Source organism: Platichthys flesus, chromosome 19 (genome assembly GCF_949316205.1).
Source record: "Platichthys flesus chromosome 19, fPlaFle2.1, whole genome shotgun sequence".
NCBI classification, from domain to species: domain Eukaryota; kingdom Metazoa; phylum Chordata; class Actinopteri; order Pleuronectiformes; family Pleuronectidae; genus Platichthys; species Platichthys flesus.
Genome location: NC_084963.1, coordinates 1,314,285 through 1,337,090, shown reverse-complemented (window position 1 = coordinate 1,337,090; position 22,806 = coordinate 1,314,285). Strand labels below are relative to the sequence as shown.

Sequence of the window (22,806 nt, the reverse complement as noted above, 5' to 3'; positions counted from 1 at the left end):
CATCCGCTGGGACGCCTTCACAATAAAACGATATAGTCATTTATTTATTTTATTTACTTAGCGAAAATACTTGTTTAGAAATATAAACCTTGGACAGATATCACGTATCAAAGAGGACATCAGTGTTTATATAGTGAGAGACGAGAAAATAGAAAGAACAAGAACAGTACAAAATTATTCTAAGTTAAAATTCTGTTTTCCAAATGTAAACAGGTAAAAAACAGCGATTATATCATATTCTACTTTTGAACAACATCAGTTATTTATTTACTTGTGATATAATCTCTCAAATTGCCCTTTCATCAAGTTATTTTTAATTTTAAAAACATAATAACAAAAAAATGTAAATTAGACCGGAAGTTATGTTTGTTGTTGCCGGATGTGCATGCTCTCCCGCTTGACACTGGCTTCCTGATCTGATGGCGTCTCTGCACGTGTTCGTGGATTCACTGGGGATTTGTGTTGTTTTCTCGTCACTTGTGTGTTGTTGAGAGTCGCCGCGCGTCAGTGGCTGTGTTCCGTCTGTGGTCGCAGCTTCCGAGTCCGTGTCACGATGATCGGAGGAAGAACCCCCGGTTTACTTAGTGCAAGCTAACAGCGGAGCTAACGTTAGCCTAGCCGCAGAACAACATGTCCAGACGTGTTTCCAGACACTGACAGCGACACGTGCACCACTAGTTAACCTGCTCGTTACTTTAACTAACCAGCACCATGGACCAGCGGTTCCCCCAGCAGCTGTTCCCCTCGTTTTACAACAGCGGACCTCCGGACAGTCTCCCGGAGCACTGCGCTGGAAACTGGGGATGCTACGACCGAGTGAGAGCTGAGGTGAGTCCGCCGAGAGGCGCCCACTGACGGGGAGCGTCAGATTCAAGCAGGCGAACCGATCCAGGATCCGGATTCAATCAAGTGTCAGAGGAGAGAAACCAGTTTGAATTCATCCGATCAAACTTCTCAAAGCTCGTTGCTGCTCAGAACATAAACAACTGGATTTATCCTGTGTAACTATTCACAGTAACCACGTGGAGATAAATACACACTACTGAGCACGGATTTATCCTGTTTGGATTTAATGTATTCAGTATTTGTGTTATTTATTATTATAAGACGATCGTGTTATTATGTTACTATTTACTGTGTTTATATACAAGTGCACACACTGATACACACACACACACACACACACACTCGCACGTCCATCACAGGAGTCATGTAACAAACCCACGTTCGAGTTGCTCTGAGACTTTTTTGCTGTTTTAACATGTCACCTGTTCCATGAAGTCACAGACTCTCTGGTTATGCTGTTGTCCTTCCAGGGCGGCTCTGGTCCCGTCTCCAACTGGACCTTCACACCGGGACATCAGGTCAGAGGGGAAACATGGCGTCACACAGAGCCGGTACAGGTTCCCCTCCTACCCCCTAAAAGAAGTGAGTCCCTGAGTCTCAGGCCTCAAACTGTCCCCGGTCCACTTGAGATCAGGAGCAGTGAAGCAGCATTAATCTTTATATCTGTCTTTATTGTTTGTTTGTTTAAATTGATTATAGTAACAGTATTTTATTTCTCCAGCGTTCGTGTCGCATTCAAAGCCTCCAGATCCGCAGGACTTCAGAGAACACGTGAGTTGAATAGATGAACTGCTCATCCTCTGTGGTTCAGAACCGATTGAACCGGACTGAATTCAGCTGCCTCAAATCTTTTCCTGATACTTTCTCATGTGTTGTGTGTTGAAGTTTGATTATGTTTTGTATTTAGATGCAGAACTTCTTCATGGATCACTCTCAGGACGCCTTCGGGTGCATGGGGGAAATTCTGAGTGAAAACTTCAACTTTCAAAACAGAAAGACAGAGGTGAGTCTCAGGTTAGCCTTTTATAGACTTGATTTAACAAGCAATTATAAATCTATACCTGACAGATTGTTAACTTCTTTGAGGCAGTTAAACTGATGTTATTAAACGATAAAGGTTTTGAATGAACCTGAGCTGGAGACACTCATTGATATTTCATGTTGTCAGAATCTGAGCGGTCGTTGTTTTGCAGAGCGATCAGAACTCTGTGAACATGTGGATGGTGAAGAACATCCTCGGTTCACTGGACTTTAAAGTGTGAGTGAACCTGATCAGTGTGAAAGTGGATTTGGAATCAGATCAGATGTTGATGTTTTTTTATATATATATATTTTTCTGTCATGTTGCATCTTTTCCTCAGATGTCACCGGACGTACCGTTCCCGCTCGCTGAACGGGCTCGGAGCTCTGCTGTCGGACGCGGTGCATTCGGTTCCTCCTGAGCTGCTGGGTTCTCTGCTGCACGAGGAGCTGACGGAGCAGAGGGAGCGTATGTTCTTCTCCGAAGGGGCCACGGGCGGCGCTCTGGCCTTCGTCCCCTTCTCTGAGGGGAGCAGCTCCCAGCGCGGCTGCCTCCTCTACCCAGGACACCAGGGCCAGAACCAACTCAGTATCCTGACATCAGACTGAAGCAGGTTATTGACATGATGATGTGAGTCTTCTGATGTTCTAATGTCAGGAAGCAAAGTGGGTCTGGTTCTTAACGCAGTACCTCAGACTTCCACAATGTGGAGCTGCAGCACCACAGAGGAGGTTCCTCTGTTCTGACGCCCAGCGTGGGCGACCCGATCAGGTTCCATCTGAAAGGTCCGATCAGGCAGATCAGCTCCGCCTCGCTCTTCAACAACTGTAAGAATTAATTCATTACTTTAGACAATAAGATGAACTTGTGTTGTCGTCACAGAGTTGTCATCCTGTGTGTGGGTTGCAGGTTGTGTTGCCGTGCGGTCCGATCACCTGTGCGGCGTTTGGAGGTTCAGCGAAGGAACCGATCCTCGTCTGCTTGAGGTCGTCAACACCACAGAGGTCGCGACCTGCGTCAGCGCCAGGTCAGTGATCGTCAGAGAGGAGCGTTTCATTTGAGGCACAGGCGCTAGAATAACCCCCCCCGCTGTGTGTGGTCAGTCCTCATGTTTTAGGGGAAGTCCTGGTGGCGAGTGAGAGCGGAGCAGTGAACCTCTGGGCTGCTGGCAAAGGGTGAGAGAGTTCTTAAACGGCGGTTCCGACAGTTTGAGGTTTAATCTGCTCAAAGTCCAACAGACAGTCACGTGACGTTGTGTCCCACCAGGATGCTGAAGGTCCGGGAGGAGGAGACCAACCTCTACTTCAACGCCAAGTCATCGTGGCGATGGTGCGAGTTCTCCGCCCATCCCAGGGTGATGCTGTACGCAGACAGGACGGGGGTGGAGCTCACAGACACCAGGGTGAGACCAGAGGCTGTGGATCACACGGTGGAGGCTTTACCTGGTGTTTGAAGTAGGATGATGCAGCAATAGTGTAAAGACCACGATTATTTCCTCCTGGTTCCTTCCATCTCCTCTTCCCTCCTTGTTTTCACTCCCTCTTTCCTTCATAACCTGTTCCCTCTCCTCTTCCCTCCTTCCAGTTGAGTCCCGCCAGAGGCCACACCCTGTTTCGCATCAGCAGCACCTCAGCGTGTCGGACCGGAGAGAGACTCATCCTGTCCAGGTATCTGGGAGACGCCCACTCCTTCCACCACCTCATCACCACTCAGGTACACGAGGGATCAAATAAACTATTTACACATTAGACAAACACATGGATATGACACAGAGCTCGATTTAAACTCTAATGGATCCTAAAGTGTCTAAATAAGATGAACTAGATTTCACTTGAGCATAAATAACGATCAGTCCTCAGTTCAGTGAGCTCCACAAACACCCCCAACACCTGATCTCATATCAGTTTGTCCATCATTGAAACTTGTGTACTGGTTCCGCCCCCCCCGTCAGTTCTCGGCCTACATCGTGGACGAGCGCTTCCCCAGCGTGCCCATGCTCAAGTGGGATCACATGATGGAGTCCGCGCCGTTGTTCTGTCACGTCCTCCCTGGCTCCGCCTCCTCCAGTTCGGTAGTGGGCGGGGGTAGAACCACCAAGGTGGTGCTGGGCTCCTACAGTTCCCAGGAAATCACCATGCTGCAGTACTCAGGTCAGTCAACAGGGGGGGGGGGGCGTTATGAGCGCCATACATTCTGTTCTGTGTTGAACTCCATGTTCTGCTCTAACGTTCTGCATGTGGCTGCTTGGTCAGGTGGTCGAGTCGAGGCCTCGGTCAGTCGAGGGCCTCCTCAGGCTCTGCACAGACCCAGAGACAGTCTGAAGCTCCTCCCCCTGCAGATTCCTCACCGCCTGGACACCGCCACCAACAGACTGTCCTCGCCTGCTGCAGGTGCGTGAGGACGAGAAGACACCGCGTGGGCCTTCAGTTAAAGTCCTAAATGTGTGAGGGAATCATGTTGTTTTGTGTGTTGTCAGGTCTGACTTGTGTCCAGAAGAAAGGAGCAGAGGAGTGTGTCTGTGTGGTTCAGCTCACAGAGGCCGGAGATCTCTTCTACCAGATCCTCGAGCCGGATCGTCCAGACGCTGAGACGTCTCGACCTCCGGCGGCAGAGACGCTGCCTCGAGAGGAAGAAGCAGCAGAACATCTCTCACAGGATTCACAGCTTGTTGTGACGGACACGTCGAGTGATGGGGAGATGATCGGACCCACCCAGGCTGTGCCGGGGTTCGTGGCTGAAACCCCGGAGAGGGAGCAGCTGTCTGACTCGGAGGATTCACAGACGGGAGTGACCAGTCGATGGGTGAGGCAGCTGGGGCTCAGCGTGATTGTTAACGATGATCCCGAGCCGCGTGCCGTGGGCGAGTTGAACGGAGCAGGGCCGGACGCAGCTGAAGCCGGTAAAGAACCCAGCGGTGCGGAGGAACCACTCGGCAGCTCCACCGGCTCGATTCCCGTGGCTCCGCCTGAGCAGACGGCTGACGTGAAGCTCAGCAAAGACCTGCTCGCCACGTGGAAAATCTGGCTCCAGAAACTGATGAAGAAGAGCGGTGGAAAGAGGCCCCACCCACATCTGCTACATTTCACAAACAGCACTGAGCGTCTCCTCCACCTGCCCGTGGAGGGCGAGGCGAGAGATCCTTCAGAGGAGGAGCGTGTGCAGAGCCTGAGGCGAGACCTGAGAGCGTGCATGTCCAAGCGCTCGCTGCTGCTTCACGACTCCGTGTCCCTCGCCGCCCCGGCCCCTGTGCCACTGCCCAGCGCGGTGGACACCGGGGCCTGGAAGGACGAGCTCAGCCAGCGCCTCACGCTCTCCTGGCAGGGCGAGGACGCGTGGCGGGCGTGGTGGGAGGACAAGCTGGGGCTCAACAAGGAGGAGAAGGTGAAGGCTCTGAGGAGGAAGAGGAGGAGGGAGAAGGCGGTGAAGCGAGCCTCCAGCCAGCGCCTGGAGCTGTCGGGGAGCTTCTGCTCCTCCGTCAGCTACCAGGACCTGGGAGGCTTCTCCGACTCATGTGGCTGGTCCTCTGCAACAAGCCAGGGGGCGTGGTCAGACAGCGAAGGGATGATGCCACTGTCCCAGTCTGAGCTGCAAGGAGCCACGACCCCGTCCACCGTGACATGTGAAACCCCAGCTCCCACCCCAACCACCACACCTACGAGAGGTGGACCAGGTGACCAGCGGACTCCCAGCAGCTCCTGCCTCCGCTCTCTGTCGCAGAAACCAGAGGTCACATCGGCCAGTCTGCAGAGGAGCAGGCGTCCATCAGAGGACGACCTCTTCACTCCACAGGTGAGAACCGTCCTGAAGGAGGAGAGCGGCCTGCCGTCCCCTCGGAGGACGCCGCGGGCGGATCCGTCCAGGGAGGACTTTCACTGGTCGGGTTTCTCCCAGTCGCTGTCCCAGAGCTCCCAGGCTCGACCGGGGCTGTCCCAGTCATCGCAGGCGTCTCAGAAGAAGAAGAAGTCACGAATGGGATTCTGATGGATTTGGATTTTCCTTTTGAAATGAAAAAGACGGTTTCTGGGGGCTTCGGCTTTGTTTTGGATCTACACTGGTTTTTATTCTGGATTAACTCTGGATCCCTGAAGAAGACCTGAGGCTGAACGAGGCTGAGTTTGAGGAGTGAGTGGAATTTATTTGATTTGATTTGTGCTCATCCTCTTTGTTTGCTTAGGTGATTGTGTGTTTGTACGCATGTATAAGTGTGTGAGACATCATTTATTTCCTCGATTCCAGAGCAGAACTTATTGATTTCACATCATTTCTTAATTCTCTGACTCACAACCCTGAAACTGCTCCTGCTTGTGCTCTGGTATTTTGTTGCTTGGACAGATTTCTTTCGCTCCAGCTTCAGCTCTGGTTCTGTTATTATATTGAAATACTCATTAAACTGTATGTATTTAAAATTATTAGAAAACTCTACACAACATTATCTGCTTGAAACCATCATGTGACTGATTTGCTGGTTTAACTGAGGTCAGAGCTGCTGGTTGGTGTCAGACCAGTTTGGTGTCTCGAGGTAAATGGAATCTGTTGTTTGTAGTTTAGGAATTTCTAGATCCTCCATCTTGTTTGTTTCACTCTGTTTAGGGGAAACTGTTGGACTGGAAATGAAAGGTCATCTCGTGGCCAAATTATTTTTATAAAACATTTATACTTTTACTTTTCTGCACAAACAAGAACTGAATTTCTCAATAAAAACCAAGACAATTATCTCCAGGACTCTGGTTCTCATTGAGCGTCGACAGGATCATGTGAGAACTGAGAACCTACTTCTATAACATGAAATCCATCATTTTGATGCTTTTTGATGGAAGAAAATGGACGTGACAAAAAAGATAAAAAATAAGATTTTTATAAGATTTTCGTTTTTCAGTACAGGTGACAAAAAAGAATAAATAACTCAATATCTACACAACTATTAACATTTTTTTTTGTACATCATTTACAGTTTTACATGTTTTTGTATTAACATTTTTTTTACATTTTTTTGAATTTTTGGACACGTGGTCGCCATCTTTTCATTCAACATTCTTTCAGAAAAGAATCAAAGACCATTTATTTTAGCTACATTCTAACTTTAAATATATCACACACACACACGTCAACAAACACACACACACAGTCTGAACACCCTGTGGTGACCACAAGGCTCCGATTCTGAAGCATAGCATCGCTCACTCTTCAGTTTCTCTTCAAACACAAACTCCAGTTTTACCATTTAACGCTTGAAATGAGATTTAAAAAGAAAAACTGTGCCAATCAAACTTGTGACAGACGATCAGAGAAATCAAACGCTCCAGTTTCGTTCCAACAAGCCGCACAAATGATATCGTGATGTTGACGAGGGTGAAACGAAACCTCGCGACTGCTCTGAACAAACTTCTCTTTACCCTTAATCAAAACAGTCTTCGATTAATAACAGTCAGAAACATTCTAGGAAATAAACAACACATGTTTTGGCAAAATCATTTCCCCCAACAAGGAGACCTGTGTGTGCTCGGGTCCGGGCCTCGTGAGCTCAGCACCTTGAACCGAGCCGCCGGCGTTTATCTGCTTCACTCGTTCATCCTCAACTCTCTCATCCTGGAATGTGACGTCTCAACATGCACCAACACTTTCACTAACTAAAGTCTACCAAGTCTACCAGAGGAATCCAGAGCACTCGGCTACACGAGTCTCCTCAGCAACACAGCTTATTTAGCAATAAATTAAAGGAGGTCTGAGGAGGCGGGGGGGGGCGGCTCAGGCGAGGAGGTGTCCACGGTCTTTCTGTTGGCGGTAGTGCAGAGGGAAGTACGGCCCCTCGGCGTCGCTGCCCAGGGAGCTGCTGAGCGACTCCTCACCTGAACTCATCACGTCCTCACACGAGTCCTCGCTGCAGAGACACAAAGACACAAAGAGACGCTGTTCAAACAGAACCTCAGCTGAACACTCGTTACTGAACCCAGAGAGGGGCCGGCTGCATGAGGGCAGATCCCTGGAGCCTCTGAGCACCAACATCCTACAGGGGAGGAGCTGACGGGTGTAGAGTCAGACGCTCACCAGCTGATCTCAGGTCTGACTCATGATGGGTGGGACTCAGGTGTTGTGAGTCTGTAAACATCTCAGGTGTGGTGCGTGACCTCATTCAGACTCCAGGTTGAACATGGAGTTCTCACTGGGTTGACTGGGAGGAGTCTCCATGTTTGCTTTGACTGACTCGAGGGAGAACTTCTCCTGAAGCTCAGTGTTACATAAGAGCCTGGACGTCATGGAAATGTGTGTGTGTCAGAGGACGTGACGAGAGACTCGCACAACTCATAATACAGAGCTGGGAGGTATGTGACTGGGTGTGTGTGCCACAGCTGTTACAACACAACAGAAAACCTGTGTGTGTCACAGCTGTTACAACACAACAGAAGCCTGTGTGTTGCTGCACAACTGGTTGCTTCAGGGGAGTGTTACTACACAAACACACACACCTGGAAAACTAATTTAATCTGTGTCTTCAGTCTTTAGAAGAAAAGTATTAAAATATATATTTAAGTAAATTACACATTTTGATCTGAACCAGTTTCTGTTGAACTGGGAAACTGAGAAGAGTTTTCAACTGTGTTCATCAGTGTTGTGTTGCTAAAGAGACATTCAGTGTGTGTGTGTGTGTGTCAGTTTTCTTTTGAATTCGAACCCTCTGATGTCAGTGTTGTGGTCAGTGCTTCCTGGTCTGAGCCGTCAAACCAGTGCTTCACTGAATGACTGTTCAGGTTTGAAATACAGAACCAGTTTGTTTAGATTATTTAAACTGAATGATTCGATATGAACCCGAGGATCCGTTTCTCTGTAACTCACGAAATCTGATGTGAAACATGTCGGTGACTTTCTTCATTATCGAGGTTTCAACAAGTTCCATTTGTTCAGATTTTTAGGAGAAGGACGATTATCTGGTTTCACGTTTCAAAGCAAATTTGAAATGGAAACTGAAGTGGCATTGAAAGTTGACATGATGAAGTGCTGAACGTATATGAAACCATTTCTGATTATTGAGGCCTAAAGTTCAGATCATCTCATGTCAGACTTGGTGAACCCTGTTTTATTACGGGTGCGTTTGAAGCGCTCACCTCTCGCTCTCGCCCCAGCCCCCCTCGGGGATGGTGGGCAGCTCGGGGACGCTGCGGGAGCAGTGCAGGTTCTGGGCGGTCCGCCGCGACACGATCCACTGCAGCTTCCTGTGGTTGGGCTTGCTGCACTCGGGCGAGGCGTAGTCCGACAGACACTGAGCCACGCGCTCGCTCCACAGCCGCAGCTCGCCGTCCGCAATCTGAAACCAGACGACACCGTTCAGACGCTTGTCCCCTCGAACGTGAACTGAGGTCAGGACCTTTAAATCCCCCAATTACTGAACACGTAGCACAGACGGTAAACAGAGACCTGGGGTCTGCTTCCAGGTCAGGAAGAGGAACCAACCTCAGAGGGAGGGGGGGGGGGGTGTATTTCATTGCTCAAATGTTATAAGATCATTGGTTTTCATGTGGTGCTTAAAATATAAATAAGGAAACACTCAGCTCATTCTGCTTGAAGACTAGAAAACATGTTTCCACATAATTTCAGACCTTTAGATGAGTTTTTGTCCAAATTGAACAACTCAAAATAAGCATCCTGTTTATAAAGAAACATCCTGGTGACCTGAATATCGTTATGGCGGCTACACCTGAAATATTAATAATCACAAAAAAAGTCCAGAATGAAAACACTGCTCATTTGTTTTTTGGGTTAAACACAGGAAATAAAATGTGGAAGGTGAGAGCAGGAATGTGATCAGTGTGTAAAGTGATGATTTCATGGGGAAACATTACTGCGTTGAGTTGAGTCACAAGACACCAGATTATATAACCACAGTCGCCCCCCCGCTGACTTCCTGTTCACAGCTGATCTGAGGAATCGTGAATGTATACCAACAGTTTGAATTGGACTTAAATGAAACTGGTCACATTCTAGGGAATTAGACCTCAGGGCTTTTACTTCCTCTATTAGGGAATTTCTCCGAGCTGCTGTGTGGTTTTAGTTTTCCATGAGAGTGTGAGTCCACAGGTGTGACGTTCCCTCCCCAGTGCGTCACAGTGTGTCATGTACCTTCAAGTGTCTCTGGATATGAGAGGCGATCTCCAACATGTCCTCCGACTGAACAGCTACGATCTGCTGCCTCAGCAGCGACAGGGCTAAGACGGACGGCTGTGTGGAAAAAAGGATAGAAAGAAAAATCGTTAATTTCAAACAAGCAGCAATGTTTTGGAGAAACTCATTAGACGACTGAGCTGCTGTAATCCAGTCGGACCTCTGAATTCCTACCTTTGCTTTGGAGAAGGAGATTCGGCACAGACAGGCTTTGAGCTGAGCCTCCAGCTTCTCCAGGCTCAGGGTCTCCTTCCTGTTCACACACAGAGTCAGGTTGAGGCATGTTCCAGGTCCGTCACACAAACAGAATCGACTCATCGTCTCATAAACAACACCTTTTAAGATAAAAGCAGTTAAACTGAAACTTGACGTGGTCGTGCATATTAAAAACAATATGAGAGGGTTATGTAAGTGTGAGATTCTAGGGCCGGCAGCAGGTGACAACAAATCTTATCAGTGCACTTCAGTCAGACATGGAGTCAGCTGAAAGTAAACTGTGCTACACTGAGTCGAACCACTGAGAAACACGGGGGTGGGGAGGCTCTGCCAATCAAATCAGAGGAAAACATGACCTCTGGTAACTTGTGTTGACGGTGAAGTGACACAGAACTTATACACAAAAAAATACAGTTTGAAGCTGAAAGAATAAATGAAATGGACGAAATGTGGACTGATCAGTGAAGTATCTCAGCAGGTCGATTTGAATAGAAATGAGTTTATTTAAAGCCGGAAGTCGGTTCTGTAAACAATCAGCTGATTCAGTGTCACTTCCTGTTCACTGTGCCCTCACCTGTCCATGGAGTGTGACAGTGCGATCTGATGGTACAGCTGCAGGAAGGTTAAGGCAGTGATGGGCTTGGACTTGAAGTCGAGCTTCTCGGAGACGATCTTCTCCATGCGGCAGAGGTCGGAGGCCGTGAACCTGGCCTGGCCGATGCGGATGAGCTCGTCGCTGGACGTCACGTCGCACTCCTCCTCCGTCACCTTGGCCGCCATGTGGAGGCAGCTGAGGCTCACGCAGGACAGGTGCTTAGGCTGGATCTGAGGGACGGGGGGGGGGGGGGTTAGTCAGTTTGAAAATGGCTTAAAACCTGTGAGCTGATCCAAGTTTATTAAAGATCACTTCACGAGGTTGGATACAAAGCAGTGCACGCTTCACTGGAGCTGTGAATCAGAGGAAGATGGAACCCACTGTACCAGTGAGGAACATCTTGTTCTGGACTCCTGAGTGCAAGTATAATTTAAAGCTGAATATTTTTCCCAAAACAAAGTAGACACATTACTTCATCTACAGATGATAACTGAGGCTTCAGGTATTTACAAACTGCACAGGCAGACAGAATGCGTGGAGTGCTCCGGTGTCCCGTGTCTGCTCCTATCATGTGTTCGAATCTCTCACCCTCATCATGGCCAGGAATCTGTCCAGCAGGTTCACAGCCAGGACGAAGGTCTGCGTGCTGTAACCGAAGAAGCTGGTGAGACTCCACAGGTCCTCCACTTGGACGTCTCTGCACTTGGCCGAGATCCGACTGTCATCCTGGGAAACAAAGACGTGTTGATGATGAACCTGCTTCATCCGTGAAAACACTAATGACTTCCTGACTTCATTGATGCTGTGGATCATCCGTTAGTCCAGTGAGCTCACCCGTGTGGAGGACTCGATGAGGACCAGTCCCGTTTCTTTGGGCAGATAAAAAACCTCCTGCTCGTAATTCACCCGCAGCTCCTTCATCAGCTTATAGGCGTCCATGTCTCAGTTGGCACAGGAGGAGGTGATGTCCACTTTTCACACTGCAGGAAACAGGGACATATACAGATTCACTCTCAAGTGTAATTTACATCAGTAGAAAGGTCAAATAAAACATAACAGAAATTCCACGTGCAACATTTTTAATATTTAACAAAATAAATGTTACACCAAAGTAAACATTTACAATTATTCTTTTCCACACGTCAATATGTCTAATACTTTCTATACCTGATTTATCTTTAATGCATAATCGTTATTTATTCATTTACACATTTGTAGTTCATGATTATTTATTTACATATTTGGATCATTTAACGGGAGAGGATTTGACTTTTTCTCTCTTCTGGTTGGAAACTGAAATAAAACCTTTGACATGTTGATGACGTGTTGTTTTTAAAAGGCTCATTTCTCTGTTGGTGTGATTTGTGTTATTCTTGTATTTCTGTTCCAGGGCTCGGAGCTCAGCCCCCCCCCCCCACCCCCACCCCTCCAGCTGGGCTCCGGTGTCAGATTTCCTCCGGTCGACGCCTTCTGCCCTCGAACCGAGAAAAACAACCGCTTGTCCACGGTTCCGTCGGTTGATAATCAACCCGCAGCGAACACAAAATCCTCCGCTCGACCGAAGCCTCCATCTTTAGCCTTCTCCTCTGGTGCTAACGGAGAGAAGCTAACGTTAGCCGCTGAGAGCTAACATTAGATCCTCCGGTCGGAGGAGCGGGGGAGGGGCTGTGTTCTGTACCAGCTTTATGAATCTAAACCGCTCGAGATCATTAACGCTGTCAAACATCCATGTTGTGTTAATGATGAGGTTTGATGACGCGAATAAACCGAATAAAAGATGGTTGTTGTTTCGGTTTCTCGTCGCAAACAGAGCCGAGGTTTTTTAAAAGGGTCGAGAGGATCCGAGGCAGAACAACAACCGAACAACATCTGTCAGTTCGGAGACATTTCTTCTTTAAGAGGATAGAAAACAGCTGATTTGACACTTTTAACCTCAGGAAAACAACAACAACACAGGAAGGTTCAGGTTCGCTGAGTGGATTCTTCTCTTAATGAGACAGAGACCAGGAAACACTGCTCGGGTCCGATCTGTCGAGAGGGAGCGATTCAAGCGAGTTGACAGAAGACATCCAGAGACATGTTCTTTATATGTTTTTATAATAATCTTCTGTTCGTGAAGATGAAAGATGAATAAACGTCCTTTGGTCGGTGGATCAGATTCACTCTTCATTCTCTTCTTCTGTCAGAGTCTCAGCTTCTCTCAGTGAATCTCAGTGGAAGTGAAATGTCTTTACCTGCTGATGAGCTCAAATCCGCATCTCTCGAGTTTCTGCTGCTTCTCTTGTTTCTGTTTGTTCTCCTGTTTCTGTTTATGTGGACTCCTGCCTTCTATCCTTCCTTCCTTCTCTCCCTCCTCGTCTTTCTCTGTTCTGTCTCTTTCTCCCCTTTGTTGATGTCCTCAACGCTCACGCCCACAGTCCTTGCGTCACGCGGCTGCAGCCAATCAGAGACGAGGTATCCAGAATAGCAGTCCCCTCCTCCCGAGTGTTACATGTCGATTAAACGTTTGTTCTAAACGTTTCACTTGAGTTTGAACAAAGTCCGGAACATATTCATCTTTATTATTGATATTAAATCATCGATAAATCCACAGATTCCGCAGGAGTTGAGGTAGAATCGATCTTCCGTGAGAGACGCTCCCCCACTGACTGACCGCTTCATCAGCCAATCAGCGAGCTGCACTTTGCTACGTTCAAATATTCCGCCCAAATTGGGACGCCCTGATTGGCCTATCGCTGCGCAGAGCCCTGACGCAATATTGGCATTACGTAGTGCCTTCTGTATTTTAGTAATAAACACTAATAAATACAAGAAACTATATTGTTAATCTAAAAAATAACTACATGTGGATGTTGTACAAACTTCTCAGGGACTCTGTGAAACTTATAGAGTCAAATAAATACATTCAACGTATGGATATAACTATATATAGTATTTGTTTTTTTAAGATATGTTTATTCATACCAAACACATGCACAGACATGCACAACACACCCATGCAATGGCAGGCAAATTCAACCTCTGCATTTAACCCATCTGTGTGCAGGACACACAGAGCAGTGAGCGACCATGTACGGCGCTCAGGTGTTGGGGAAGTAAGGTGCCTTGCTCAGGGGCACTAGACAGGGTAGGGAGACTCTTGGATTTTTGGACAGATCAATCCAGGTTCGTCTTTTGTTGTCTCTCTCTTCTTTTATACATTAGTAATAACAGGACTGTATGATGTATAAAATGATCTCTCCAGGCAGTAACTGCTGTAAGTGATAATAATAATCAGCAAATACGACAGCGTTTGCTTAAGACTTCACTTTTACGAAGATTCACATCCCTGAACGTGTACATACAGATTATAAACCCTGGTTTAAAACCCAGTCAGAGTTACAGAGAACAGAAATGACAGATGCATAATGTCTGAGGGATGTTTCAGGATATTTTCTGGAACAAACTCAATGAACAGTCACACTTCTGTCCACATAACATACGTTAACTAACAAACTGAAAAACGAGGTTCTGCTTTCCTTTGTCTGCTGTATTTTTTTTATCATTTATCGTCTACTATAGACTCTTAGGTCAATTCCAGCATAGATATAAATGCCAATGATATATAAATACAAACATCAGACCATTAAAACACAAAATACATTTGTCTCAGAAAAATAAGCTAGTCTCAGTGAAAGCCACATTTTTTTAATAATATGTTAACTACAAATAAATAGATATTAGACATTTAAATACATGATTTATAGATAAACTCATGATTCCAAAGGGAATATTCCACAGAGGGTGTGTTTGTTTTCTCCTCCAGTTCAGCCCCAAGCTGGGCGGAGTCAGTCCCCTTCTTCCCCCTCAGTCCCCTCCTCGGAAGTAGACTCAGTCTATGTTCCGTTATTTTATTTTTATATCTTTTTCTACAGGAACCTTCTCCACCAGGGAAGAGACGATGGAGGTCTGAAGCGAGGGAAGCTCCGTTCCCTTTGGCCCGAGAGGACCAGATGAAATCCAACTGTGGCCTGCTCCGCTTCGCAGGGGAGGTGAGGCTCCGTCTATCTCCTGGGTCGCTCAGACATTTAAACGGCCTCAGTGTGAAGCTAGCTCGGCCGTCCACGGTGACACGAACCCGGATCTTTTCAATGACACCCGCCGGTGGTGGACACGGAGCTTTGAAACGTGTATTTGTTTTAAATAAACAGAGCTAGCGAGTAGCTAGCGACGCTACGTTAGCAGCTGGCTGTCGAGCTAGCACCGCTCCAGGTCATAGTCTGACCCGGGGAAATAAAGGAAGGGGACGCTTGGTAATGCACCTGCTCCGGGAGGCCCGGTGCTTTCCTCAACATGGTGGAAGCTCCCGGAGGAGAAGCTCCCGGAGGAGAAACCCCCTGAGGAGGAACTCCTGGTAGTTTCAGACTCAGTGGACACTGTGTGTCTTTGCTCGGGGACTTTTTGCGTTGCAGTCACATTAGAAGCTATAGAAGCCACACACCAGGTTTAAAGGCCCACGGTCTAATTCAGTCTACATCAACTACACAGTTTATTGTTTTAGCTTCTTAAGGAAAAGGTCTCACACGGTTTCATTCTGGACTAATTCCACTTTCAGTATCTTCAGACTCTTTGTCCTCAGATGACTTGTGTTTCATAACTTCATTCATTATTAACAGGTTAGAAGAACAGGACAGTTTGACCCAGTTTCATATCATCACACTGATAAACATAAACATGAACATTCATCAGAGTGATAAGAACTGTCTGACCTGACAGAAACCATCTGTGAGGAGTACATGTGTTCCTGGTTTGTCTTGAATTGTCCCTTTGTCCCTTCCACTGACCTGGAGGACACAGGTTCTGTGACCCACACCACAGACACAGAGTGGGCTTCACTTAGGAGCTGTCATCATCCATCTTAATATCAAGTCTATTATGTTAATGCACAGTTTAAATCCTCATATCTCAAACTCCTACTTCGCTGTGAGCATCTAAACGTTTGTCTGATGAGACGGAACCAAAACTTTAACTTTTACACGTGGACCAGCTCGGCCCCTGTTTGTTAAAGTGTGAACTCTCTGTCTGTTCTGTGGAGCGGGGGTGTGGGAGCCTGAGATGATCCTGTGTGCTGTGTCGTTGTGCAGGTAGCTGTTCCCAGTGAGGAGGTAGGCTCAACCAGGGGAGGGAAGAATGAGGTCCACTGAGCCCTGGGGACGCCAGAGGCTGTCTCTCCTCCTGGAAGAGGCGGCCTCTCGGGAAGCCGAGATGTGGAAGGACTACGTGTCGAAGACGCCGGCCTCACAGGTGAGGATCCGTCTCTGAACACCTCCACCTAGTTCACCAACACATGGATCCACTCAACCAATCATGTTTTTTCAAGGTACCAACTAACCCACCATCACTGATGTGGTGGATCCTGTGCCGGGTCCCTCTTGTCCACGATGTATGTAAAGACCAGTCACAGTCACAGCAGGGAAGCTCCCAGTGGAGTTAATGGTCTGAGACCTTATCATGATGCATTCACTTCAAGTCCCAAAAGTTATTTGGCAATCTCCACTTGTTTACGGCAACACATCGTCACATTGAAACAGTTGTTTGTTTGATTTTGTGATTGTGATATAATAAGTTCACAGATAAATAATAAATCCTTCGAATCGGGCGAGAGCTGCTGCTTTTATCATCTTACTGTCATCAGTAGCAGCCGAGTCATTCATATCTAATGCTCCTTATTAATCTGACTTGTTAAATGTGTCTGTATCGTCAATGAGTCAGTGAGTCTGCTGAGACATTCAGTTTCCTCACATCAACAGACTCACAACACGTCCGCCTGTGACGACACTGATCTTATGTCAACACACGTCCTCAGCTGGTCTCGCCCTCTTTATTAGCTCATCTCGCATTGTGTCAGATACCTGTGAATTCCATTCTGTCATACGCAATAACCTAAGTTATTAATCACATTACTGAATTGAAAATAAAATAATGTTAGATTTCTATATTTTCTGGAAAGGAAAGAAACGGTATCATTAACCTACTTTTCACTGAACCTGTTTGCTTGGTCTCCTGCTGGAGCTTCACATTCTCTTGTTATCATGGTTTGAAATCTCAGACATGAAACTGAAATCGACTTCATATGAACAAAAGTAAACTCGCCTCGATCTCGTCCTTGAACCGGTCCGTCTCTCGCAGAGCATCGATGATAAAGAGAACAATAAAAGACAGTAAAGGACGTCACTGACACTACGGGCTGGTTGGAAGGCTGATATGTAAACTGGTGTACGAGGTCAAAAGGTCTAAGAACATTTAAACAGTATCACTGACACAGGGTAAAAACTCCCCTGCTGGTGAGACGTAGATAGATAGATGGATGAATGGATGGATACTCTATTAATCCCGTGGGAAATTCAGGACGTGAGAGAGACGGCTAGAAAACTGACGTCTGTAAAGATTGTAAAAATCATTCAAAGTAGAAAAGGTTTGACTCAGCGGTTTCCTCCATCGTCTGAACTTGACCAATCACTGTAGAGGAGCCAGAGTCCGAAGAGACGAATGTTGGACGCCTAAGAGCTGTGATGCAAAACAGTGTCATGTTGCACTGCAGTTAAATTACAGGGTCGGTTGTGATCTGACCTTTGACCCCTGCTGCTGGTCCAGTGTTACACAATCCACTCAGAGGCAGTTCTCAGGAAATGTCAAATATTTCAGATATCAAATGACTACACATACAAAAATGACATAATTACATAATTTATATTTTCATTATTTATATTTTATAACCGTTAGTCGTGTTTGAACATGGTGCTGCTTTGTAGTCAGATGGATGGACCCTATAAAGTCATTTTATTTGTGATTTAAGTTTTTCTACCTCAGCTTAATTTCTTCTGTGGATCCTGATGAAACGTGGAACACAGTTAGAGAATTAATTTATTTGAGTGTGTGTAGTTTGGAGCAGCTGGATTACACTCAGGGTGTGTTGGAGCTCGGCGGAGCAATGAGCTTTAGATCTGAGTGAACAGATAATTTAAAGCTGCTTTCAGATGTGTTTACTCTCAACATGAACCCAGGTCAGAGAACTGATGTTGACCAGACCACTGCACTGCCCAGATAGAAAGATAATCTTATTATTATAGTAACTGATTATTATTAAACTCCCCTGTGAATTCTGTATGATGTTTTTCATTGAGTAGAAGAATCCTCTGAGAAAGATTGAAAGGTCGTCGGGTGAATAGTTTCAACTGAGAGGAACTAACTGAATTCCTGCTGTTGTTTCGGTGGAGATACTTTGTGACACGTTCTTACAGCGGTCGAGCTGGTTTGACTTCCTGTTCGTCTTTTCTGTGTCGTCACAAAAGCCTCAGCTGGATCCTGACTCAAGATCCAGAACAACTTGATACAAGACTTGAAGTCACTTTGCTGTCTTAAAGCGCAAAGAGAGAATTCACAGCCTGATTTGTTTGTGGTTCCATCTTCAGTCCGCTAACAGTTCCCCTTGTTCAGTGTAAACCTGGTTTCCTAAAGATAGAGCCTGAGGTCGAGAACGTTGTAAATAGATTTAGCTCGAATTGAAAAGGTAAATATTTGCATTCAGACCGGCTCAGTTCGTTCACACTACCTGTGGAAGCTAGTCTAAAGAAACAGATTGATGATGATGATGTTATTATATAGTTTTATTCATGAACCTTCTTCTGCCTCATTGCTCTGTGTAAGAATGCTTCAGTGGTCTGTAGAGACCTTCTCCAGACTCCTGAGGACGATGGTGTTGACAGTGTCTTCATGTCTGCAGGACACAGACGTCTCCCCGGCCCAGCGAGACGAGGCCGTGCGCTGGTTGACGGAGCTGCACTGCAGGCTGCGGCTGTACCCAGAGACCCTGGTGTTAGCTGTTAGCATCCTGGACCGCTTCCTAGCTCCCATCAAGGTAAACAAGCCCTCCCAGTGCTACAGGGCTGCAGCTGCTACAGTGAGCATGAGGCGTAATGTGTGAACTGCTTTTATTACTCATCAAGAAAGTATTTTCACCTACCAAAAAAACACACAGTCTTTGTGTTTGTTTGTTACTTTGCTACATCAGAGGTAGAATTACTAATTGTTAACATTTGTTAAATGACTTGAATCAATCGTGTGAATTGTGAAACCTTTCCAAGATTCTCCATCAATGGATTTTTGGTTTGTTCCAGTTAATTTGTAAACACATCTGAAAAGAAACCGGCGGTGTTTACTCCTCCTGCTTTTATTAGAGCATCACTGCCCCCTGGTGATCAACAACTGAGGCATTGACACAGACACACTAATACAGGTCAATAGATTCCAGTGTGTCCACAGTGACACAGTTCAGAGGAGTGAAAACACTTGTGAGGATGAACTTTGTGTGTTAATGACACAACGACAAGTGGAATGAATGATTGTTTGTCTTCAGGCTCGTCCAAAGTACCTGCGCTGCATCTCCATGGCCTGTTTCTTCCTGGCTGCCAAGACGTGTGAGGAGGACGAGGTGAACATGAGCACACAACATGAGCACACAACATGAGCACACAACATGAGCACACAACATGAACACACAACATGAACAAACAAGCAGTCACACTGAGATACAAAAAACGACAGTGAAAATGTATTAGATATTTTTTTAGTGTTACTGATCAACCTATTCTGTTGCATTACAACCAGTGAGGTAACTGTGTGTGTCTGAATGTGCGTGTGTGTGTCTGTGTGCGTCTGTGTGTGTCTGTTTGTCAGTGTGTGCCCTCTCTGAAGGAGCTGGTCATCTCCAGCAGCTGTGGCTGTTCTCCATCAGAGATCCTGAGGATGGAGCGGATCGTCCTGGACAAACTGAACTGGGACCTGCACACCGCCACAGCTCTGGACTTCCTGCACATAGTACGTCTGTCACACTCGCAAACAAACACACACATACACAATCTTTCACCGAGCCCGAAATGATGTTGTCTTCTCCCCCCCCCCCCCCATATAGTTCCACGCCATGGTGTTGTCGTGTCGCTCTGGGTTCTTGGACTCGGTGTTGGGACTGAACCGCTCTCAGCACCTCGCCCTGCTCACACAGCGACTCTACCACTGTCTGGCCAACCACACACTCGTCCAGGTACGCACACGTGTACACACATGTGCACACACTTTGAAACCTCAGCTCCTCTGTGGACTTTTCACTTGCCGGCCCAATGACCAGGTCTGTCCCTCAATGTCCCTGCAGATCAGAGGATCCATGCTGGCCTTGGCCCTCATCACCCTGGAGCTGGAGACCTGCTGCCCTGATTGGCTGGCACTAACCATCGACCTGCTGAAAAGGGCACAGGTACCACACCCCCTACTTCCTGTTGTCACCTGTACGACCGCAAAGTCTGACGGACATGAAAATATAAATATCTTTCTTGTTTTCTGTCTCCTTCTCTCTCTCCTCTCTCAGATCAACAGCTCTGAGTTGATCCGGAGTCGAGAGCTGGTGGCACGTAGTCTGTCCACACTGAGAGTTTCCCTGCCTCCGAACACTGTCTACATCTACCAGCCCCTGCAGAGCCCACCCCCCCCGGAGCCTAACCTCCCCTGCTGCACTCTGGGTACATTTAAAGAGGAACCTCACACAGTTTTTACACATCAGAGTCTGTCAGGGTGTTGGGGAAGTCAATATGCTGTAGTTAGCCGTCCTTGCCTCTAGAGGGAGCTGTGTGATATTTAATGGAATGCACTTCCTAAAAGAAAACAAGTTAGAAGAACATTGGGGTTTCGAGTTGGAAAGAAGGGACTTTATATCACCCTCCAGTTGGATTCTGGGTAATTGAGGCTTCAGGTTTCCACAAGGACAGAGGATATCTTTTTTTAAGTTTGGAAATCAGCACAAACAGTTTTTAAAGGTTTTCTCTTGTTCTCTCCAGGGACCATCACCACCTCCACCACTGAGTCTTCCAGGGACCACGCCCTCGTCTCTGCCTCCGCTGCCCAGCCACCGACACCCGCTGGGGGGGAGGAGGGGAGTCCGCCGCCTTTGAGCTCCGTCTCCTCCTCCACCCACAGCAACCTCCTGGCTCTGCTCTCCCCACCCAGAACCCTCCACCTGCAGAAGGTCATGCTGCGCAGCAAGGCCTCCGCCAAACGCAAGGTGACACATCAACCTTTCAATGTTATCAACTCATTAATCATGAATTCAGAATCTAAGTATCAAGTCCCTGCCGCCTGAGACCTTCTTCACAGTTTGAGTCTGCCTGTCTTCAGGTGGAGGAGATGGAGGTGGACGACTTCTACGATGGAATCAAGCGTCTCTACAACGAAGACGTCACGTCCACCATCACCGTCCAGGAGGGGGCGACACCAATAGGTGGAGGAGGAGGTCTGAACGTATGCAGTGTCCTGTTGACCCGACAGGAAGGCAGCTCTTCCCCCTGCCCGCCTCTGCAGCCAGTCAGTGCCTCCTGAAGACCAAACAGGAAGCCGCTCACCCAAACCACCTCTACGCCGACATCCCTTTCAGAATAAAGTTCTGCTCAAAGTATATAAGCAGTGACCTTTAGGCTGTTCTGATGAGCACCTCCCTCAGTAACAGGCGACCAATTAAGAGAAAGAGAAAATGGTTTTCAATTCATTAATCGAGAGGCAGCTCCTCCTCAGAGGGAGACCCTGCCAGAGGAAACTTAAAGTCACCGCTCTGCATCAAACTAATATTAACGTTCTATTTAAAGCTTTGAAACAGTGGATGTCGGTCGTGGAGATGGTTCCGGTGTAAATGTCCCCAGCGTGTCCCCGAGTCGTTCAGCTGCCCGGAGGACGCCGTCCTCGTCCCCTGCGGCAGGACAACAGAGCACAAAAAAAGTTAAACATCCCAAAACTAAAAAAAACCTGCTGCTGCTACTTATCTGAATACAGATATTTGTTGATCACGAATAGAATAAACAAAAGGTTTAAAAAAATAATAAATAGAAAAAGTTGCCTTCCAAAAAAAAAGATAATAACCTAGAATGACTTCTCGTTCTGTCCTGCTGTGGAAGAAATGTTCGTCAACTTTTATCTGTTGTTCACTTTTTAACTTCTTTATTTCACATATTTATGTCTTTATTGTCGTCTCTTCCTCACTCTGCATGTTTCCATGTCTATTTATAACTTCTCCATAGAGTCTGATTCAAACGTATGAATGTTACTGAGACGCTCATCTGCTGTTTCTCGCCCAGATAGAAAGAGGTTTGTTTTTATGAAGAGTGACTTGATTGTTGATCCGATGCAGACACGTCTGTTGGTTTTCAACTTGTTGTGAAGTTTGAAAGTTTCTCAGGTTGTGTGAGTTTCCTCCTGCAGCCCAGCTTCTGTTGAAATATTTGGGAAGTTGACCACAGTCCATAGCTGTTAACTCCACCCGTCTGGCACTTGTGGGAGTGAAAAACAAACGTTACAGTTGTGATCATTTCACTTAAACATCCTCTCAAGTTGTCATGTCATGGAGACTTGCTGCTATGAGAGCAGCTCCAGTTAGAACCTGTCCTGGTACACAGAACCGGGTCCTGGTCAAAGTCTGTGGTTCTTTATTAAACAACCGGAGGAAATGACAAGTTGCAGATAATATGTTCTCATGTGATGAAACAGCCTTGAGTTATTGAAAGTGTTTTAATATTAATCTGACAGATGTGGTTTTAGTGTCTGAGCTGATTCACAAAACAAAGTCGAGTGACAATCTTCACTTTGATGTTAAAAAAAAAAAAGAAAAAACTGCTCTTTTTTAATCTCGAAGTTCTGTTTAATATTTGTATTCCTGTAAAAAGCTCTGTTGCTCCTGCTGCAGCGCCCCCTGGAGGCGGCTCCGGGTCCCTGAACGCACCGCGGCACCACAAAATAAACATAACAGTAAACTAACTGAGCTCTTTGTCTTCATGTCTTTACACAAACACTCACGTGCACATCGTGGTGTCACTGAGTTACACAGCACAATGAAACAAGGGGGTCCAGACCAAAGAGGGAGAGGTCAAAGGTCAGAACAGACAGTAATATAACTGATGAA

General features: G+C 46.8%; 3 protein-coding genes across 5 annotated transcripts; 2 read left to right on the top strand and 1 right to left on the bottom strand.

The window, feature by feature from the left end:
- Positions 1-407: 407 nt before the first annotated feature.
- On the top strand, positions 408-6,580 carry taf1c (TATA-box binding protein associated factor, RNA polymerase I subunit C). 2 transcript variants are annotated; one of them, XM_062413104.1, is made up of 14 exons: positions 408-828; positions 1,317-1,428; positions 1,568-1,617; positions 1,754-1,849; positions 2,040-2,104; positions 2,208-2,455; positions 2,563-2,694; positions 2,777-2,894; positions 2,971-3,042; positions 3,134-3,269; positions 3,452-3,580; positions 3,819-4,017; positions 4,120-4,257; positions 4,344-6,580. In XM_062413104.1, the coding sequence occupies exons 1-14, from the start codon at positions 712-714 to the stop codon at positions 5,846-5,848; spliced, it is 3,117 nt and encodes a 1,038-aa protein (XP_062269088.1). In that variant the 5' UTR covers positions 408-711; the 3' UTR covers positions 5,849-6,580. The 2 variants fall into 2 exon arrangements, with proteins under 2 accessions (XP_062269088.1, XP_062269089.1); XM_062413105.1 differs by lacking the exons at positions 408-828; positions 1,317-1,428; positions 1,568-1,617 and having other exon boundaries at positions 2,015-2,104.
- Positions 6,581-6,706: 126 nt separating this feature from the next.
- ccng2 (cyclin G2) lies at positions 6,707-13,219 on the bottom strand. Of its 2 annotated transcripts, XM_062413107.1 has the most exons (8): positions 13,067-13,218; positions 11,667-11,812; positions 11,421-11,558; positions 10,812-11,062; positions 10,196-10,274; positions 9,980-10,078; positions 8,968-9,167; positions 6,707-7,745 (listed from the first exon to the last, which is right to left on the bottom strand). In XM_062413107.1, exons 2-8 carry the CDS (start codon positions 11,769-11,771, stop codon positions 7,613-7,615), a joined length of 1,005 nt encoding a protein of 334 aa, XP_062269091.1. In that variant the 5' UTR covers positions 11,772-11,812; positions 13,067-13,218; the 3' UTR covers positions 6,707-7,612. The 2 variants fall into 2 exon arrangements, with proteins under 2 accessions (XP_062269091.1, XP_062269090.1); XM_062413106.1 differs by having other exon boundaries at positions 9,980-10,274; positions 13,067-13,219.
- A 1,430-nt stretch (positions 13,220-14,649) lies between these two features.
- On the top strand, positions 14,650-22,661 carry ccni (cyclin I). The gene is made up of 10 exons (XM_062412639.1): positions 14,650-14,863; positions 15,956-16,115; positions 18,595-18,729; positions 19,228-19,302; positions 19,548-19,688; positions 19,783-19,911; positions 20,020-20,121; positions 20,233-20,383; positions 20,699-20,922; positions 21,036-22,661. The coding sequence occupies exons 2-10, from the start codon at positions 16,002-16,004 to the stop codon at positions 21,234-21,236; spliced, it is 1,272 nt and encodes a 423-aa protein (XP_062268623.1). The 5' UTR covers positions 14,650-14,863; positions 15,956-16,001; the 3' UTR covers positions 21,237-22,661.
- The last annotated feature ends 145 nt before the right edge of the window (positions 22,662-22,806 follow it).

Excerpts from the sequence above, each read along its gene's own strand:
- taf1c (XM_062413104.1), top strand. The coding sequence starts at position 712 with ATGGACCAGCGGTTCCCCCAGCAGCTGTTCCCCTCGTTTTACAACAGC. Across the intron at positions 2,105-2,207 it reads GGTTCACTGGACTTTAAAGT|ATGTCACCGGACGTACCGTT; the intron begins GTGAGTGAACCT and ends TCTTTTCCTCAG. Across the intron at positions 3,581-3,818 it reads ACCACCTCATCACCACTCAG|TTCTCGGCCTACATCGTGGA; the intron begins GTACACGAGGGA and ends CCCCCCCGTCAG.
- ccng2 (XM_062413106.1), bottom strand. The coding sequence starts at position 11,771 with ATGGACGCCTATAAGCTGATGAAGGAGCTGCGGGTGAATTACGAGCAG. Across the intron at positions 11,063-11,420 it reads GATTCCTGGCCATGATGAGG|ATCCAGCCTAAGCACCTGTC; the intron begins GTGAGAGATTCG and ends CCCGTCCCTCAG. Across the intron at positions 9,168-9,979 it reads ATATCCAGAGACACTTGAAG|ATTGCGGACGGCGAGCTGCG; the intron begins GTACATGACACA and ends GTCTGGTTTCAG.
- ccni (XM_062412639.1), top strand. The coding sequence starts at position 16,002 with ATGAGGTCCACTGAGCCCTGGGGACGCCAGAGGCTGTCTCTCCTCCTG. Across the intron at positions 19,912-20,019 it reads CCAACCACACACTCGTCCAG|ATCAGAGGATCCATGCTGGC; the intron begins GTACGCACACGT and ends ATGTCCCTGCAG. Across the intron at positions 20,384-20,698 it reads CCTCCCCTGCTGCACTCTGG|GGACCATCACCACCTCCACC; the intron begins GTACATTTAAAG and ends TGTTCTCTCCAG.